Source organism: Trachinotus anak, unplaced genomic scaffold (assembly GCF_046630095.1).
Source record: "Trachinotus anak isolate AG129_WGS33_773 ecotype Australia unplaced genomic scaffold, CSIRO_AGI_Tana_v1 ptg000032l, whole genome shotgun sequence".
NCBI classification, from domain to species: Eukaryota; Metazoa; Chordata; class Actinopteri; order Carangiformes; family Carangidae; genus Trachinotus; species Trachinotus anak.
This window is the reverse complement of record NW_027273883.1, coordinates 21983072-22002525: the sequence shown is the minus strand read 5'-3', so window position 1 is coordinate 22002525 and position 19454 is coordinate 21983072. Positions and strand designations below refer to the sequence as shown.

Here is a 19454-nt window from a genome sequence, read left to right as displayed (position 1 = left end):
CATTACCGAATCAGCCTGAAGAGCTCCCGAGGGAAGACTTAACTCCGATTCATCACCATGAAAAGTAATATGTGTGTGAAAGTCAAGGGGAAAATAATACAAAAATAAACACTTATGGCTTGTTAATGAAAGCTGATGTAAGCTGGACTTTGATAGACCAATCATCACTTCAGCTGCAGAGGATATTGTGCTGGTTGGCTGGTTTTATAGCAGGAGTTATTTAGTATATCAGTGCACTCCAAAATGTATCTTTCTCTCAATATATATTATTAAAGTTTTGCTGCTCCACAATGACTGAAGCAATTATGATGTCTAGAAAACACTGCAGGCATTTGTTTAAATTGACAGAATGGATGAAGATGGGTATTTTAAATACAAATAATGGGATTTGTTGATATGGACCAGCTTCAACTATTTTTATTTTAGTTTAATTTTCCCTCTAAGAATGATTTATTGCCATGTTCTACAGACTGACATGAAAATGAGTTTAAATCTGTGATGTCTTTGACTCTATATGGTGAGGAATTTAGGATCAAGGGTATAGTCACATCTGCCAGTCAGATAAGCACCAAAAAAAACCAACTCTTTTGTTCTCAGTGATTACAGTTATCATTAACTTTCATCTTGCACCTGATGTAGCCTCATGTTGTTCACCGCAGGGATATATTCTTTCCCATGATGTCTAAGAATATCTTGTGTGATTCTGTTTTGCCTCTTTTATATATTGGAGGAAGTGAGAACATGGGAATTTCTGTGGGAGTGTGTGATTGTGTGTGTGTGTTTGCACACATGTGGAGCATGAGTCAAGTGTACAGGAGGGCTGAATGCTGGGAAGATGCCACCATCCCTTTACACACACACGCGCACACACACACACACACACGCACACACACATACTTGTACTTCTATGTTTGTGAGGACACTCATTGACATAATGCATTCCCTAGCCCCTTACCCTAACCTTAACCATCACAACTGAGTGCCTAACCCCAACCTTTACCCAATCCTTAACCTAAACCTGATTCTAACCATAACTCTAAAACCAAGTCTTAACCCTCAAAATGTGATTTGAAGGTGTCTCAAAAAGTGAGGACCGGCCAAAATGTCCTCACTTTCCCAAAATGTCCTCACTCTGTTAGTAAAATACTTTATTTGGTCCTTACTATGTAGCAAGTACAAGTACACACACACACACACACACACAGAGTGATTTTGCTGAATCCCACACAGCATACGGCACTACACAGTCTCACATGACTACTCTGCCAGAGAAGCACAGAACTCGTCTTAGGTATGAAGTGAAATGGTGTTTTACACGTTAAAATAACCACAATGCCATTATTTTTTGATCCACTATTGTATTACACAGCACTACATGTCAAGTATAACGTTATTATGATTTATGTTCTATTTCATCATTAATGTTACAGGAGTGCCAGTGTGTAGAGCCAGTTTCACGGTTCATTATTAATAGTATTATGAAATAAAAATCATTATCAAATATAGAAAATATGCAGAAGTTACTTTAAATGTTTGTTGTTCTAGATTTGATAAAGAAAGCCCACTAAGATAACAGCTTTTACCTGGAAAACCTCATCTGTGTATGTCAGGGAGACAATTATTGCTCAGAATTAAAGATATTCTGTTCTCGTACATGTTGTTGCATGTTGTTATGAATCAATATTGCAGCAATATTTCTTGTTTCTGGTTCTGACGTTTTCAGTAACATATACAGATCAGTGGATTTCCAAGCTAGATCAACAAGCCATGAGCTGTAATTGTGTTATTTTTCTTTTTTTTCCACACACACACACACACACACACACACACACACAGAAAGAGAGACAGAGAGAGAGAGAGAGAGAGAGAATCCAAAGTAAATATGAGTTATGTAACATTTTTTTTCACAAATTTAAACAAAACTCAGAGGAAAGCAACAACATAAAAAAATGTAACAATGGCAGAAAATGAAACAAATTTTGATGGGAGTTGGGACGCTTCAAGGGACTGATGGAGTTTTTTTCCCAAGCCACTATCAGATATCTGGAACGCAGATGTGTCCCAGAAGAGAAGGCATATTTCTGTTCTGATAATAAATGGACAATACATTTTGATGAAACAAAACCAGCTGATTTTGAAAGACAACTGCTAAATAATAGTCTAATGTCTTATTAATGAAATGCCATATACAGAAGTTGTTGTTTGCATAAATGTAAATAGGAATGGTTTAAAATTAATTTCCATAGAAACACTATTTAATTTCACTTTTGATTTTTCCAAAATCAGTTTGACACTTTGACCCACAACACAAAACAAGCTACTGTATCTCCCCTGACACTATTCTTCTACTTCAAAATCTTAAATATTACAATGATTAAAAAGGATTTGAAAAAGGAAAAATGTAATATAACAATAATAATGATGATAAAGAGTCTTTGTCATTTATTTAATCATATGTATCTGGTATTTCAAATTTTAATTTATGGAAATAAAGGGGTGACAAAGAAAAGGGAATGTGATGCACATACGGAAACCATTAAAACACACACCTGTTCTCTTTTTTTTATTTAAGAAGGTTTTGATTGAGTGATGAGTTTGCACTCTGACGAGTCGCACAGATGCAATAACAGAGAACCGACTCTGCAAATTGTAGGAGTGGTACGCTGACAACAATGAAAACAGCACGTGATAGATAGCTCAGTCAAAAGGTTAACGGTAACTCACAGACAAAACGTCTTGTTTTTAAAAAGTGCATTCACAAACATGACAAATACTCTCAACTCATGATGTCTATTTTTATGTGATACAAAATATGCATACCTGTTTTAGATTTGTCTGTATTTCTATACATAGATATTTCTTCAAAAGGATCACTTCTTTTTTCTTTTTACAAAGGTTAAAAGCAGGGTTGTATTCATAGCAGCTTCGGATATCTCTAGCCTCTTTACCATGTAATGAGATACACATAGTCTCAACAGATATCCAAATAAAACCTACCATTTTTCTCTGTTGTTCAACTCAAATGACATATTGTCTTTATTGAAAGAGATATTCATCAGTGAAGCCTGCAGTTTAGAAAAAAAATGGATCAATAAAATGCTTGGGCCATTAAATATATTTTTGTATACCCGCTTTTTTGTCAATATCATAAATACTAAAGACACAGGACAATATTATAAGACAATGCTGGGAGACTAAATGTAAAGATTAAAATAGTTCAAACATTATTTTTTTCAAGTTTTCTAGTTCATGAGAAAAAAATAACAGGCGAGCACAGAAACACTATACTTCAGTCTTTTCTTCAGTCTATCCATGGACAGTCAAAAACAAGGTTCCCAGGCAAAGGCAAGACTGTCTTTAAACACACCCCATGTTCTTTTCTGTTTCAGTCCTGTCCAGATAAGATGCTTGCCCATCGTAAATGAGGCAGGATCCTGGTTTTCAAAGAAATTCATAAAAGCAGTCAAACATACTGATAAAAACCAATAAGTACCATGCAAATCTTGCAAGACGACATATTCTCAAACAAGAGACAAAGTATTCTTCGTATAGGTGAAATATCAAGTGAGGACGCAATGAGTGAAAGGCAAAGACCTCTAATCAATACTAAATACTATATTTCCAAAACCAAACAAAAAATATTTAATCTGTACATAATATAATACGCTTGAGTTCAGACTGGATCAGCGGTTTCTGTCCTTATCGTCAGACTCGTAGTCTTTGCCAAATGCCTACCTTGGAATAATACAGAAAAGTCTTTTTAATTGATCCCAATCTCTTTGTTCTCCTCCATAAATCTGGAGAATGGACGGTTGGCCCCAACCTCCAGACCAGCCTTCTCCATACCCGTCATAGGAGGACTGCTGCCTGTGTGAACACGGTCCATTCCTCCAGGCATGGCTCCCAGTGAAGTGATTCCTGTGCCACCGAGGCTGACGGGCAGCTGGGTGATGCCTCCATTCTGGATCACAGAGATCTCATTGTTTTTCATGGCCAGACCATTGGTGATGGCGGCAGCGTACTGGTTCCAAAAGCCCGGGTCGACGTTCATGGCCCGAGCCGCCAGATCCTTCTGGAACATCTCACTGAACTTCATGGCATCCCCGCCCAGCAGGGCCATGGGATTCTCTACGGACAGTCGCCGACCCCTTCGGGCTGGAGCATTGTTCCACATGTGTGTTCCCATGTGAACCTAAAATTAGCAAGAAAATAAAAAGAAACATCATGAAAGTGCCATGGTATGTCACAAACACTATATCCAAAGCAAATACCACATCCAAACAAACATTGTATGGATGGGAATGGAAGGGAAGAGGCCAAAATGTATGAATATAAAAACAAATAGGCATACATTTTTGGAATGACTTCGTGGTACACTAAAATTTTATTTTAGAAATTGCTGGAAATTAACATTAAATGTAAAGATAAAAAAAAACATGAATATTTTGCTCTATTTCAATCATAACATATTTAAATCATGTAAAGGAACTTTATGAGAATTTTGCAAGATTTTTTTTTACATATAAATATTTTCATCCCCTATAGTTGTGACTAAATGTGTTGTTCATCAATATCTGATTATATCTGATAATGATAATCTAAAAGTTACTGACTTTAAGCTTATGCTAATGGTGTAAATCTTAAATGTCTCCTTTATTCAGCAAGCAGTGAGGGGAGAGTATGAAAGTGGTGGCAAGGGAGCCGGGGGAATACAGAGCTCCAGAAGTTTTAGCCAGAATCAGTCCCAGAGTGTTATGACCCCATTCAGGCAAAATACTCATTGATGCTATTTTAAACTGTCTCGTACCTTCAGATTGCCCTTTGTCGTGAAAGCCCTTCCACAAATGGAGCAGGCGAAAGGTTTCTCCCCAGTGTGTGTGCGCTCGTGGATCTGCAGAGCACTGGCGGAAGAAAAATTCTTCCCACATGAGTGGCAGTTGTGCTGCTTAGGAGTGCGGCGGGGAGGCGGGGGTGCCAACATGGGATTGATGCTGGGGCTCATGGTGGTCTGGGGTGTTGCAGCAGGAACCTGAATGCCCACGGGCAGGTGAGAGTGGTCACTCAGAGATACTGACTTGCCGTGTCCATTCATCTCCATTTTGATCATGTTTGATGCAGTACTGGCCAAATTAGGAGTGTTTAGCCCTGAAAAAGAAGAGGTTAAATAAGTATTAGAATAAATGATTTTGCAAGAAGGGATACGCATATGGCTGCAACATAGCTGCTTAAATGAGTCTGTGTGTATATATGTATATTTTCATCAATATTTCCTCCTTTTCTGGTTATCAATATATCACATTTTATTATAACATTTTTCAATTATATATAGCACTGTAATGAGTAGATATTGTCATGCTAAGTACATTATTTTTGCTAATAACTATTTACTAATAACTATCACATAAAATCTGTACAGAAATGTAATTCACTCTAAATGTTGCATTAAGTTTTAGTTGATTTTGCACACACACCTCGATCCCTATTTAGAAACAGCATGTTGAAGTGGCTCTCCTCCTTGATAAAGTGCCTGCCATGCTGAGTGGCAGTCAGGTCAAGGGCCCCGGTGCCTTCAGATGCAGAAAGTGGAGATGGAGTCTCTGACTTTTCCGACTTCACTGTTGCCAAGCCTGTTGTATTGTTCTCCTGGCCCTCCTCTGCTGTCATGGCACTGCTGTTGTTATTATTGTTGAGTGTAGCTGGGGACTTGGATCGCTGGCTCTCAGAGTGGCTGTGAGCTGGGGACAAATGCTGCATAGAGCCAGAGGACTCAGACAAAGCAGGGCTCCCCAGGCTTTGACCTTCAGCATCCCCCACTGCAGACAGGGAATCAGTGGTTAAGCAGTCAGTCTCTCCTCCAAAGCTGCTGCCATTCTGTGTAGGCTTTTGACCAAACGAACGGGTAATGTTGGCAGTGGAGTCAATCATCTTCATCTGGTTCTCCATTGCAGCAATGCTCGAGATGATGGAAGTTGGTGGGGAGCTCCCAGGCGAATAAGGTTTAGATGGGTCCACTTCCCCCTCTTTAAAGTCAGGTTCGTCATCCATAGCCTGCTCCATTTCATCCAGAAGGTCGTCATCATAATTACTCATTGCATCTAAGCTCTTCTCATCAAAGGACAGGTCAGTGTCCATCTCCTGCAGGCTTTCAGGGACTGGGGTGTTGGGGATCTGCCCTCCCATGTGCATACGAATGTGCTGCTGCAGCACGACTGCATTGGTGAACTTTTTCTGACATATAGGGCAGGAGTGCTGGACCCGAAGTGGGGGTTTGGATCTATGGACACCAAAGTGTGTTTTCAGGTTACCCTTGGTGGTGAATGCCCGCCCACATATCTTGCATTTGAAAGGCCTCTCACCAGTGTGGATACGGTAGTGCATCTTGAGAGCACTCTGGCAGCTCAGAACGCGATGACAGATGACACACTGGTTTGGGTCAGTCATCTTCTTGTCAATATTTTCAACAAGCTGCTGCAACTTTGATGTCTCTGAGGTTTGCATAGAGTCTAGGAGGCCGCCAAATGGAAACTTGGCCTTAAACTGTTCCGAGAGCATGGGAAGAACAGGATGGGAGACAGGGTTAGAAACAGAGTTGGGGCTAGCGATGGGTTCAGTGACCTGGCCACTGCTGGACGATTGGGTGGAGGTGACGGTAGTGGAGAGGACCACTTGAGTTACTGTAGTTGTGGTGGTGGTGTTTTCTCCTGGCCTAGTAGAGCAGCTTGGGGGCAGGAGAACACCTTCAGGTTTCAAGAGAGGAGGTGCATCACTCCCTAGGCTAGGTTTTGGGGAGGGTGACGTAGTGGTCATGCCAGAGTCAGTGATGATATTGGGGGACAAAGATGCACACTCGCTTGAAGGTGGTGATGGTCTCTGAGGGGACCTGTTGAGCGGAGTGAGGCTTGGAGATTCGCCAAAACCTCCCATCATACTCGGCAGTGTGGGAGGCAGCTGGAGCCCGACTGAGGTGGGAACAGTGGGGAGGACAGGTTTGCTGTCTAGCCATGTGGTTACCGGTTTTTCTGGGGGCAAAGACATGCCATATGGGATGCCTGAGCTTGTGGGCACATTGTCCAGGTACTCTGGCACAGGGTAGGGGTTCATCTGAATATGTGGGTATTTCTCTTTGTGCCTTTGGAAGTGGACTTTCAGATTCCCTTTGGTGGAGAAACGGTTGCCACATATGTTGCATTTGTAGGGCCTCTCTCCAGTGTGGGAACGCAGGTGGATCTGTAAGGCGCTGTCACTGCCAAACACCTTGGCGCAGAACCGACACTTATGCTTGAAGAAGGGGTCCTCAGAGCTGGGCTTAGTGTCAAACACAGACACATTCGGGGGCTTCCCCTTGCGGTGCTTCATCAGAGCAGAGAGGGGGTCAAGCGCATTGGCTGTGGCTGCTATGCTGGCCAGAGGGTTGGGGAAGATAACGCTGCTGGATGAACTGTGAGGTATCAGCGGTAGACTGGAGGCAGAGCCCAGGAGGCTACTGTGGCTGAGTGAGGGAGGGGTGGTGGAGTTCCTGGGAAGAGCCGAGCTGCTGCTAATGCAACCACCTCCTGTTACACTACTGCTCGTGCTAATGTTGTTGTTCGTGACTGAGGATGAGCAGGAGGGAATAAGAGATGACAATCCAGTACCACTAGGCTGTGGAAACACCGAATTATTTGAGGATGTGTTAGGGATTGAAGGGTTAGGCTGCTGACTGCCACTTTGTGGTGTTTGAGACAGAGACCCTTCTATTGCTGAGGTCAAGGGTGAAGAGCCTGGACCATTGAGAGTGGCGGGCAACCTAACAGGCAGCTGATGGACAGGAGGGGTGATGAAGTTGTGTAGTTGAAGCTGACTTGCGACAGGAGGGACACAGGAGGAAACAGGCCCCTGGTTTCCAGCAGCATTGCTGTGATGGTGATTGAGAGCAGGCTGTGAGGCAGACTGTCTATTCATCAGAGCCACCTGACTGCGTATTTGTTCTATCAGCTGCAGCTGATGGATCTGCTGCTGCTGGAGGGCCATCAGCTGGTCCAGAATCATGGGAATAGCCATGGTGGATACCCCACTGCCTGCTGCTGCCCTTACACTCTGTGAAAACTGGGCAACTGCGACCCGAGTGCCGTGCAGAGTCTCCAAGGTAACATTGGTGCTTGGCATGGCATAGCTTGTAACAGTGGAAGGGACGACATCATTGAGCTGAGGTAGGGAGCCGTCTGGCTCAGGCGATGTCACATCTCTCTCTTCAGGATCCATATTTTTGTCAGGAGAAAGCTCCAGCTCCATCTGCTCGTCCTCCTTTTCTAGGACACTGACCCCAGTTAAGATTGCTGTCTCTGGGACGTCATCCCCCTCACCAGCAGGACTGTGGTTGCCCTCCCTGGGGTCCTCGCTGTCAGCTTGTTCGCTAGGGCAGCTGGGTACAGGGGAGGGCTCTGTTGGGTACTCCTGGGAGGGGTTAGGTGTGTCCTCATTGTCATTCACTATGAGCACCAGGGGGTTCTTGGTGCAGCTCTTTAAATGTTCACAGAAGTCTGACCACTTGAAGAACTCAGCGCAACACTTCTCACATACATGGGTCTCCTCACTGCCACTGCGGCTCTCGTTCCCGCTGTCGGCATCATCCAGCACATCACCTCGGGCTACAGGGAGGGGAGGGGGTAGGAGGTGGATAGGAAAGGAGGGAGGGGGGAGCAAAAAAAAAAGAATTAATGAATAAATAATCAATAAAGAAGCCACACATATTTTGCAGTGCATTGCAGCAAAGATCTAACCTTTGATTTTTTTTCTCTCTTTTAACATAACCAAAATCAATATTCTTTTTATTTTTTTTACTCTGAACAAATTGCCCTAGTTCACCAATTCTCAAGACCCAGGTTTGTGCATTCGCACCCTCTCCATAGAGCCAGCTAATAATTTTCTTTGTGCAATCCATCAAATTATGAGGGCCTATCAATTGTGGATACTGCCGCTTAATGAAATTCCATAGAAACTATTGATTTCCAATGTTTCATACAATTCACAGCTGCCTCATCTGTTGGGTACAAATCAGGACTTTGATGGCCTCATTAGGATTCCCCTCTGCTATCAAGCCCAGTCATTTCCACCTGAATTCCAAATGTCTGGGCCTTTTCATTTAGCATTGCAAAGGCTAAGCAAGGGACTCTTTACTGGAATACTCCTTAGTTATTACATCAGGGAAAGTATATTGTCAAAAGTAAGCACAAATTCACATGTGTTGAATATATAACCCTCATACATTTCATGAATGAGAGTGAATAGTTAAATTGAACCATTTAAATTGTGTGCAACCAATATCTATACCAATATCTATAATTTGAAATGTTTTGAAATACTAAAAAAAAATTCGCTTTCAGTTAAGAAATGCACAGTGTTACTCTCTCCCCCTCTTCCATGCTCTCTGAAAAAAGACTCAACAAATTACATGCTAGTGCCATGGCAGCAAAGTCTCTGATTAGTTACACATGTTTAATCACAGTTGTAGGAAGCCACTTCCTCTTCCACATACAACCATCAAGAGTCAAACAAGCAGACGCAAGCTCTGAACATGGACCTAATTCACACCCGATCAAAACCATGTAGAAATGGCCTCCCTTGTATGTTTATTTTTTGTGTTCAGGCATAGTTATACGCTATATGGGTGTGTATATGTGTGTGTGTGTGTGTGTGTGTGTGTGTGTGTGTGTGTGTGTGTGTGTGTGTGTTGTTCATTACGACTAGGAAGTGAGCTCAATCACCACCATCCTGCACACACTTTATTTCAGAGACTCCTATTCAGTTTACAGTCAAGAACCCTGCATATATCTGGTAATATAACACAAATTAAACTATTTTATATACACTTAACACTATAAAAAATGTTGGGACATTTTCATGGGCATTTACTGCAAATAAAGGTGATTTATTTCGTGGTCACTCGAAAAAAAGCTGCTATAAAACAAGGAGGAGTTGATATTGAGGTGAGTTTGTAATAAAACACAGGAACTGCAACTCACCTAATACGCTTGACCAACATGAGCTCTGAATGAAAGATGTAAAGAGACAGAGCGAGAGCTGCATAACCTCTAAAAATCCCAGCAGGTTACGCACTGCACATTTCCTCAACATTAAAGGCCTCATTGTGCTTTGTAAGTGAGTAATCGTGATAGTCATACAGCACCTACACTCATTTCAAAGGTTAAAATGGAGCAAGCCATGGTGAAGGAGACATGAAGCATTTGTGCCAATTACAGTGACTCATTAGTAAAGAAATTCATCACTCCTCCAAAGGGGGCAGGAGCTATCAGGGTCTGGTGTCTGTAACTTAATTAATTATCAACAGAAAGGCTTTGGACGGCCTCCGTGTTCTCCTCCTCACCGGGGGCAGGGCTGACAGAACAAGATATTATTTTATTTAATCATGTATGTTGCCAGGATAAATGAGAGAAAACGGATTAAGCAATTAAAGGAAAATAAAATGTAAAATCCTGCACGTTATTTACTTTGCAATATCAGTGTCACCTCTCCGTTGATTTTCCAGCCACAAGTCTGTAAACTTTGTGTCAAAATTCCAGCAAAAACCAAAAAAATAATTGGCCATTCACTACATTTCTATTACATATCTTCGCTAAAACGTTCAAATTCAAACTGAAAATTGACGAGTGAGAAGGAGAAGGTGGCTGGAAACGTCAGTGACACGTGACAGCAGGCTAGAAATCTCCTTAGCCCAGCAGCGGACAGCAGGACTCATTTCCATAATTGAGGGTTGAAAGGTCAACACAAATGAGTAGGCATTGTGTTGAGCTGATTAGTTATTAGAATGGTATTACTGTCAATCTCTTTTATTCATTCATACAATTACAAGTGGGGGCCTTTGTATGCCTCTGACCTCACACACACGCACACACACGGGCACGTTTTCTAACACACGTATGTTGACAGACAGAACATTTACAAATTACATGCCGTGATAAACACCTAAAAAAATGCCATATATACACACACAAATGTATGCACACTTCTTCCTGTTACTGGAGAATACTAACAAAGTGTATATATATATATATATATATATATATATATATATATATATATATATATATATATATATATATGTGTGTGTGTGTGTGTGTGTGTGTGTGTGTGTGTGTGTGTGTTTTTGTGTGTTTGCAGAGGCCGACCTTGTTAAATGTACAATGTGAAAAGCTAAACTTTTTATTTTTTCATCTTAAAAAAATGTGTTTAATGTTGTTTTAGTAAAATTCCAATTTTCAAATTTTAAATTACATAAAAAAAAAAATCCCATTTTGAAAATTTTGAAAATGTCCTTCTCATCTGAGATCCTCAGTTTTGTTGTAACATTTGTTGTAAGTGCAATAAAAAAGAACATCATTCATCAGAAATTTTTGATTATATATAATAGACAGATAATAGAAAGTCATTCAAAAAATGTAGACAGAGACATTTAAAAAAAACATTAAAAATTTAACGAAATATGTAAGACGTGGGAAAATGCTGTGATTTCTGTCCGTTTGAATATCGCTACAATTATTATTTACAATTATTGTTATCATATTATAATAGCAAGACAATGTAAAAGTGTTTGCGTATGTGAGTGTGTGTGCATGTGTATATCTGTGTGTGTGGATTGGGGGTGGTGGGGTATTGATTTTCCTATAGCATAAGAAAGGAAGGGATGAAAAAGCAAATCCAATCCGTTTTTCATTCTTTGAAGAGTCTTCATTTACTCAGATGCAAATATTAAGCTGAACACAGTCAATAGGGGAATTGTAGACATTGAATCTGTGTGTCCGCTATCTTGCTCAGCAATCTTTGGCATGCTAACTGAAACCGCTAATCTGACATATTATATCAGATGAGGTATTCATGCTTTCCACTGATTCTGTGAAAGCCACAGAGCCCGGCATTGAGCGAACCATTAGGCAATTACAAATTCTCCCATTCTTAACAATTTCCAGATTCACTTAATGAACACACACACACACACACATACACAGAGACAATGACCCTGGTAATATTCACTCTATGTTAAGAATAAAGTCATTGCTATCTCATTAAAAAAGTCATTTCAAGTGTCTTATATATCCAACGTTTTAACAACTTGCAACTTAAAACCTCTTCAAAACTCAAACTGGGATATTTTAAAGTTGTCTCTCCACAGAATTCCTGCACTTACAGCCCTCCTACAACCGCCCCACCTTCTGACTTTAAAATGCATTCTTCTCAAGCATCTGAGGATAGCTTAGGACCCTTAAAGAGAGATGCATCACTGTAGGTCCAGCCCTAGTTGGAAGGGGAGGGCAAAAAACAGGAGGCCTGCTGGGTTCAACAATGTTGGAATTCTTGTGCCAGTTACTTTTTTCCATTCTGTTCTTTTATCGTACCTCCACTTTTCTAATCTCCAGAAAAGCAACGATTATATCACTAATTAAATTTAAGTTATTTCATTACAAATTGTTTTGATAGAGAAATGTATTGATGCTTTTTCTTGTTGTATTTTTTTGTCAGCACAACATCGATCTGGACATAGAAGAGGAACATAGGAGTGTTTGCCTCCCCTTTTTTTGAAATTTATTAATATATAACTATGTGACATAGTTAAAACGCTGCATTTATACCACTAAATTACCCCACTACTCATAGAGATTCATTATTTACATGTATATTTAAATAGACAAATCCTGCAAAAAAGATATTTTCTGTTCTTCTGCTGTTGCACAGTCCCTGCACAGTCGTGTCTGTGTGGCTATAAACACATAACACGTCTCCTTGAACGCATCCTTAGACCTGCAGACGCTCGAGCGTTGTCAGCCCAGCTCTATGTGTGTATGTTTGCATGTGTGTGTGCGTGTGTGTGTGTCATCGGCCTGGTCAGCCCCTCTGCAGAATGGTACAGTCATATCTGCACTAACAGAGAGGCCTTTGTCATTGCCTGCAGATGTGGAGCAGCCAAAACATTAACGATTTGTTTGTGTAAGCATTTGCAATACAGTATTCAATGACGGCACTCTGTCCAGAGGACTGTGTCACCCGTCAAGATGGCTCTCTGCCCCCGGATTCACAAAGGGCTCGAGATGAGGAGGAGACTTCAGGATCTAATGGACACTCATCCTCAGCAGGCCAGAAGAGAGTCTGTCTTTTTACACAGAGATTGTTGCTTCACTTCCTTTAAAATTTTACATGTGATTCAAATTGACAAAATTATCAATTCACTGTTTACACCTGTGAAGCGAAGCACCATCATCACATGGACAGATCTCAGCTGTCAAACTGCCCCTCCATGACGCTGCTCCCTGAACAAATCAGTGCTAAAATCATCAAAACAAACACAAACATAATCATCGCAAGAAAATCCACCGGAGACAAAATTCACCTCTTCACTTAACGACTTGTTAGCTTTCTCTTAAATCCCCCAGAGTGATGTTATATCTAAAATGAAAAAGCCCCTCTCTCTCTCTCTCCTGTCTGGGCCTTCCTCTCAATCAGGATCTTACTTGTTCATTTGTGTTTTCCTCGCTGAGTAGTAATTAAGACGCAGTCATATTTTTGAGAGTCCCCTTGAAGACATCTTTGGCAGAGCTATGTGGGTGGTCCACAGGCCTGCACCCAATGGTGAGAGGGGATTAAAACAAAAGCCAAACAAAGCCCCACTGCAGGGGAAGTGGGCAACAACCGTGTCGTCACTGTCAGCGGGGATTTGCTCACTATAGTGTATATTTTTTTGCACCCTGTAACTATGCACATTCCTGCCTTCAACATGATGTGGTAGAGAAAGGGGGAAAAGTTGTGTTTGAAAATTCAATAAAGATTGTGACAGTGAACGAAGCACTAAAAATGAAAACTGAAACCACATATTCAGTCGTCCACCTGTTCAGAGAAAGCATGACCTCCACATCTTTTCTGACATGTCTCCTAAGACGTGTCGTCTCATTTTCACTGTGGCAATATGTATCTGTCTTGGATGAATTTCATCCCTTAAATAGGAGCAAGCACAGGCGTATTCATAAACTGTACCATGTGTATGCCACCGCCCACCGTGCGCTCCCCATGCACACCTTCAAAGACACTGGGTGCAGAGGAAGCGGTGGCGAGACGAAAAGCCCGTCACTGTTCACACTTTCCAGGACACGAGTGAGCTGCTGTGCTGCCAAGGTCAACGGCACACATGCTCCAACTGTACAAGGTGCTTGACATCTAGCGACAGGACCTGGCTGGCCGGGCCTGGACAAAGGTTAAGTCAGCAAGCTTTATAAAAGCACTCCTCAGCAGATACCCCCCCCCCCCCCCCCCCCCCCCCCCCCCCCCCCCCTTTCCCCATCCCAACAAACACACACAAACACATACACACACCCAACCCCCAAATTCCCCCAGGGGGCAAGTGTCCAGAAGGCCTGAGGGGGAGATGATTTGCCAAACAAGGGCTTGTTGGCACTTGATTTTATATTTTCTTTTTTTTTTTCTTCTTTTTTTTTTTTTCTCTCAGAGATGCAGCACAGTCCTCGCTGAGCTGCAGTGGGCATCAGTGGAAAAAAAGTAACATATGAAAAAATAATAACAAAAAAACTAATAATAATAAAAAATAAGGTCAGATCATATTGAAGATTTGGAAAAACTGAACACACAAGGGGAAGTTTGTTCCAAATGGATATTTTCTTAGTTGATGGCTAAAAACCCGCTACAGACACAGAGTGTGTGTCCTTGAGCACAATTTCACTTGAATGCCTGACTTTTCCCTCGCCACTCGCCCAACATATATAGATTTTAAGTCTAAATCAAGAAGCAGCTGATGACTGGAACTTCTGAATTCCTTTGGCATTAGATGCAACGATACGTCAAGGCCAGCGATCAATAGTGTCGTCACGAGCTGCACCAGCGAAGAATCTGATCATGCTGCACCGATACACTAACAGTCTGACATGTGTAGCTGAGTGTGTACGGTAGCTTTGGATGAGACATGGTATTATTAGGTTTATTTAAGTGTGTATGGGCTGACTGTGCACGGCCAAAGGCTTGGGATTGTTTCACTGCAGCGTCTGTCCTGAAAACAACAAGCCAGTATAAAGTGCTCCAACGAGGACAGGCAAGAACATTCCTCGGCCACTTCCAGTCTCAGGCACAATGGCATGGACACTATAGGGTACACATAACACAGTACATGTGTTATTCTAAAACTATACGTATACCTCTACCCATGTAGGGAGGTGGTAAAATAGAGAGACAAATCCAGGATAGATTTCCCTCAAAACTACACTAATTTCCTACCATGATGGATCTGTCTTTAATGCATCTTCTGTTTCAGAAAAAAATATTAGGCTAATAGTCATTTTTTTTTTAATGAAATTCTGTGTAAATCATGCAGATGTAAGGTTTTACTTCAGGGGAAAAAGGAAGTTCACTTTTCATTCCACGATCCTACAGGAGAGCAACCTGATGGATGTTTCTCCGTATCTCCGAGTAAAATCTGAGGAAGGTTATCTCAACACTGACGCAGGGACAATGTTTGTGTTCAAATGTGAATTGCCCGGAAATGACAAAAAAAAAAAAAAAAGACAAAAAAATTCCACAGTGTAAATGGGATAAAAAGAGCCAAGAGTCATGAGTGTGATTCCCACCTCACACCAAACATTTCCCCATGCAAAGAGAGCTGCTCCCCAGAGATTACATCACGCATTTCTATTCTAAAGAAGCTCTGTAAAGTGTGTGTGTATGTGTGTGTGTGTGCGTGTGTATGTGTGTGGCTGGGTGCGTGTGTTGGTCAACATGGGTCAAGCTAGAAAGGTATAAATAATAGCAGTGATTTGTTGGACACATCTTCCTAATTGAGCTCAGAGAAATGAAAGCAGAAATTCTGATCCTCAGAGTAAAATTCTAATCTTATTATCCAGAGCACACAAAATGAGGAAATGACTTCATTTAAATCCTTATATATCTTCATATGTAAAACATGATTTTTCCACCTTTAAAATAATAAAAGTTAAAAAAAAAATACAATAAAAACAAAATCATATACAATAGGATTTCTGCACTAAAACGTAAGGAAAACAGTGTCCCCACAGCTGTCATGTAATTCCTCCAACATTTCACCTTGCTTCACATCTGACTTTCGCTCTATAATGATCGTTTTATTGCGGAAAAGGCTGAGTACAGAATAAAAGATGAATGAGCCTTTTTTTTTTTTTTTTTTTTTTTTTTTCCACATGGCCAGGACGAGCTCTGTCAACCGATCTTGTCGACATTGTGAGCAAAAGGGAACAAATCAAGTGTGCTAAATTTATGTGAGGGGGGTAAACAAAAAACATTTCCATGACAAAACGAGGCTTCGACCTGCAACACAATCCGCGTTTTGCTCCTCGGAGGGAACAGACAGGCGCTGGGGGACAAAAGACACTGAAGCAGAGTCAAAATCTCAAATAAAAGAGAGCGGGTTTTAATTATTATTTAGCATGAAAAATATCCACCAGCTGCGGGATTTGCCTCTAAAACCGCGGGATTAAGAATTTTACAGCTGTAAGAGGGAATGTCAGATATTTTCCAACTTATCAAATTGTGCGTGTGTGTGTGTGTGTGTGTTTGTGTGTGTGTGTGTGTGTGTGTGTGTGCACGTTTCTGCATATGTTTTATCTTGCGCGCATCAACACAGTCCAGATTCCAAAGACGTGTTTAAGACAGCTCCGATATTTAAAGTGTAAGAAAGTATTAAATCAAATGTAAATTGAAACAGGCCTTTTAAAAAGGCCTCCAACACAAAATATAAATGGAAACTGTTTTAAATGATTATATGCTTTAGTTACTTTCATCTAAAAGTCACCTATCAGCTAATAGAGGATTATGGGATGCAGGCTGTGGGGGACGCAGGTCAGGCCAACTGGTTTTTAGGAATAAAAACCAACACCTCACACTAAAACTGTTCGCTCCCCTGTCGATAGAGGGGAGGCTTTTAACTTCACCGGAGATTTATTGCAAATGCTTTGCATCTATATTTAAGAAAATAATCTTGTCGACGACCCAGCAATAATCCAAATGAATCCAAGCGACTTTTCATTTCAGGTCAAACTTAAAGCAGAGGAGCGAAACAAAGTGAGGTGAGGAAACAGCAGCGGTGTCGAGCGGAGCCGTGAGGAGGGGGAAGCTGTCTTGTCTGTGTGTCTGAAAGAAGAGGACCTGGATTAAGGGGACCCCAGCTGATCAAATCCACTCACCGTGCTCGGAGATCACCCCGGCTAGAGCGGGATCCTCGTCCGACTTGAGGTGCTGCGGCTTGGCTTGCTTGCGTCGGGACATGCTGCTGGCGTCGGTGCTGGCGATGCTGCTGCTCTTGCGCTCCGAGATGTCTCTGCGTTTTGCAGATACATCAGCGAAGAGCGAAATGAATCAACACACAAAAAAAGTTCGCAAACAGTCTGGTGGCAGAGAGAGGGGGAGAAAGAAAAAAAAAAAAAAAAAAAAAAAGTGAAATTAGCCGGTGGTGGTGGTGGTGGTGCTGCTGCCGCTGCTGTTGCTGTGCGTCGGATTGCGCATGTCGGTATAATAATTATGATAGTGAATAATGCCCCGCGATTAATGGCACCGTGTGAAGGTGGGGAGGATTGGCTGGAGTCCAGCGGACGCGCATTGGATATGGTAATGAGGGACGGACTACGCAATTAGCCGCTTCACTCTCAGACTTTATCCGTCTCTTTTCTCTTTACTATCCAGCCTCCACCAACAACACAACACAACACAACACACCAAATCTCTTGTTATGGCCAGCTCACTGGGGGGGGTCTTCAACAGGGAGCGTCAGGCTCTCTTCTCCCCCTCCTGTCACGAAGCGCACTCACTCTCAAGTGCTGAGGATTCACCGCCGCGGTTCTTCACCAAGTGTCTCTAATCTTCATCCCTCTGACATTTATGATCCCACTTTCACCTCAGAACTTCACAAAGCGTCTTCTCATAAAGTGTTATCTCGAGATCCCGGCTCAGTTCTCGCACTTTCTCTCTCGGTAACTTTTTTTCGTTGTTGCGTGTGTGTGTGTGTGTGTGAACACGCACCTCCTTCTGACCTGGACTCAAATGAAGCGATGTTTACAGTCGCTGAGATGTTTCAGAGTTTTGATGGACATACACGGACACCGACAGGCAGAAAGTGGACGGGGGGAGTAAAGTTCTTGACAATAGCAATAAACTGTTACCAGTTTGGTTTGGGTTGTTTTTTTTTTTCTAATGGCGCAGCTCCGCGCTCCAAACTTTGACGCGCGTCTTCCGAGGAAGCGCTGCCGCGGCTCAGCACCGGTCCTCCTCTCAGCGGCAGCAGGAATGTCAGTGAGATCAAAAACTCATTTGTCCCATAAAAGAAAAGTCGCTTCAGTGCCGCTGATCGCGATGAACTTCTCCTCCTCTCGCCGTGTTTTTAGCTCCCGGTTGCGCTTTCGCCTCGGTGCGCTCCCTCACAAAAAAAAAAAAGTCTCTTTTTTTCTCTCTTTTGGATATTTGGTGACCAAACACACAAACGCGGCTTGTTCCCTCCCCAAAAAAACCCGAAGCTTCAGTCGGTGTCTTCCCTTTCCTCGAGTCGCGGGTTCACATCGAAGCCAACTTTGAAGTTATCTTCTGGCAGCCTGCTGGCAGCGTCGCCCTCTCGGCGTTGGGCATGGCTCCGTGTGTGTGGGGGGACTGCGCTGTGTGTGAGTTAACCCCCAAGCAGAGGTTCAGCCCATTGCTTTCAGCCACCACTAGGATGTACCACCACGTTACTGTTCAATGGATCGTCCTCAGACTCCGGTGTGAACACCCAGATTTGACCTCCCATCATATGATATCTCACAGCTCTTAGCAGCCGCCGCCTGTGAGCGACAGACTGTCATATTAATCTCACAGAGCATTTTTTTTTATTATTATTATTTTTTACGAGCGCGTAACACGGTAGGCTTTCACCACAACACCCAGCACCTTTATTTTAACTTTATGCCAGACACTGGATATGTTTTGTCCTGGACTGAAATAACCACATCCCGGTGATTCACGGCAAAGAAGCAATTCAAGAAATAAATAAAAAAGCTTTATACTTTCCAGCGTCCTGTAGGACCGTGGCCTCTCTATCACACAGTCTAAACATTATAATCAAAGCTTTTTTTAATACTTTTTGAGATTGTTTTTCCCCTCGCTTTAAAGGGAAAAGAGGTGAAATGATGTTGTGTAGTGGTGGCAGCTCATTGTGGCAGCGAATAAACACATTAACCCTTTGCTTTGCGAGCTGTTATTTGCATTAAAATGTCTGAATGCATGAGGTCACGGGATGGTGGGGGAAAGGGTTGAGAAATGGCACCTAAACACGAGGGAAAGACGCTACCTGCGTAACTCCTATTGATGGACACGATTTCTGGACGACGTGAAGTTATTCTATCCAGTTATCATTTTTTCTCATTGTAAACTTTGCATTTTGTCATACAACGTGTATCATCGGCTTGGTT

The 19454-nt window shown here is 42.1% G+C and overlaps 1 protein-coding gene across 1 annotated transcript; it reads right to left on the bottom strand.

The window, feature by feature from the left end:
• Positions 1–2548: 2548 nt before the first annotated feature.
• Positions 2549–18712, bottom strand: sall3a (spalt-like transcription factor 3a). Its single transcript, XM_071470008.1, has 4 exons — positions 17205–18712; positions 5472–8627; positions 4808–5145; positions 2549–4192 (listed from the first exon to the last, which is right to left on the bottom strand). Exons 1-4 carry the CDS (start codon positions 17284–17286, stop codon positions 3761–3763), a joined length of 4008 nt encoding a protein of 1335 aa, XP_071326109.1. The 5' UTR covers positions 17287–18712; the 3' UTR covers positions 2549–3760.
• Between the last annotated feature and the right edge of the window lie 742 nt (positions 18713–19454).

Bases quoted from the DNA above. Each gene is read 5' to 3' on its own strand.
- sall3a (XM_071470008.1), bottom strand. From the start codon at position 17,286: ATGTCCCGACGCAAGCAAGCCAAGCCGCAGCACCTCAAGTCGGACGAG. The intron at 8,628-17,204 runs GTGAGTGGATTT...CCCTCCCTGTAG, and splicing joins CGGGGTGATCTCCGAGCACG to CCCGAGGTGATGTGCTGGAT. The intron at 4,193-4,807 runs GTACGAGACAGT...TGCTAATTTTAG, and splicing joins CGACAAAGGGCAATCTGAAG to GTTCACATGGGAACACACAT.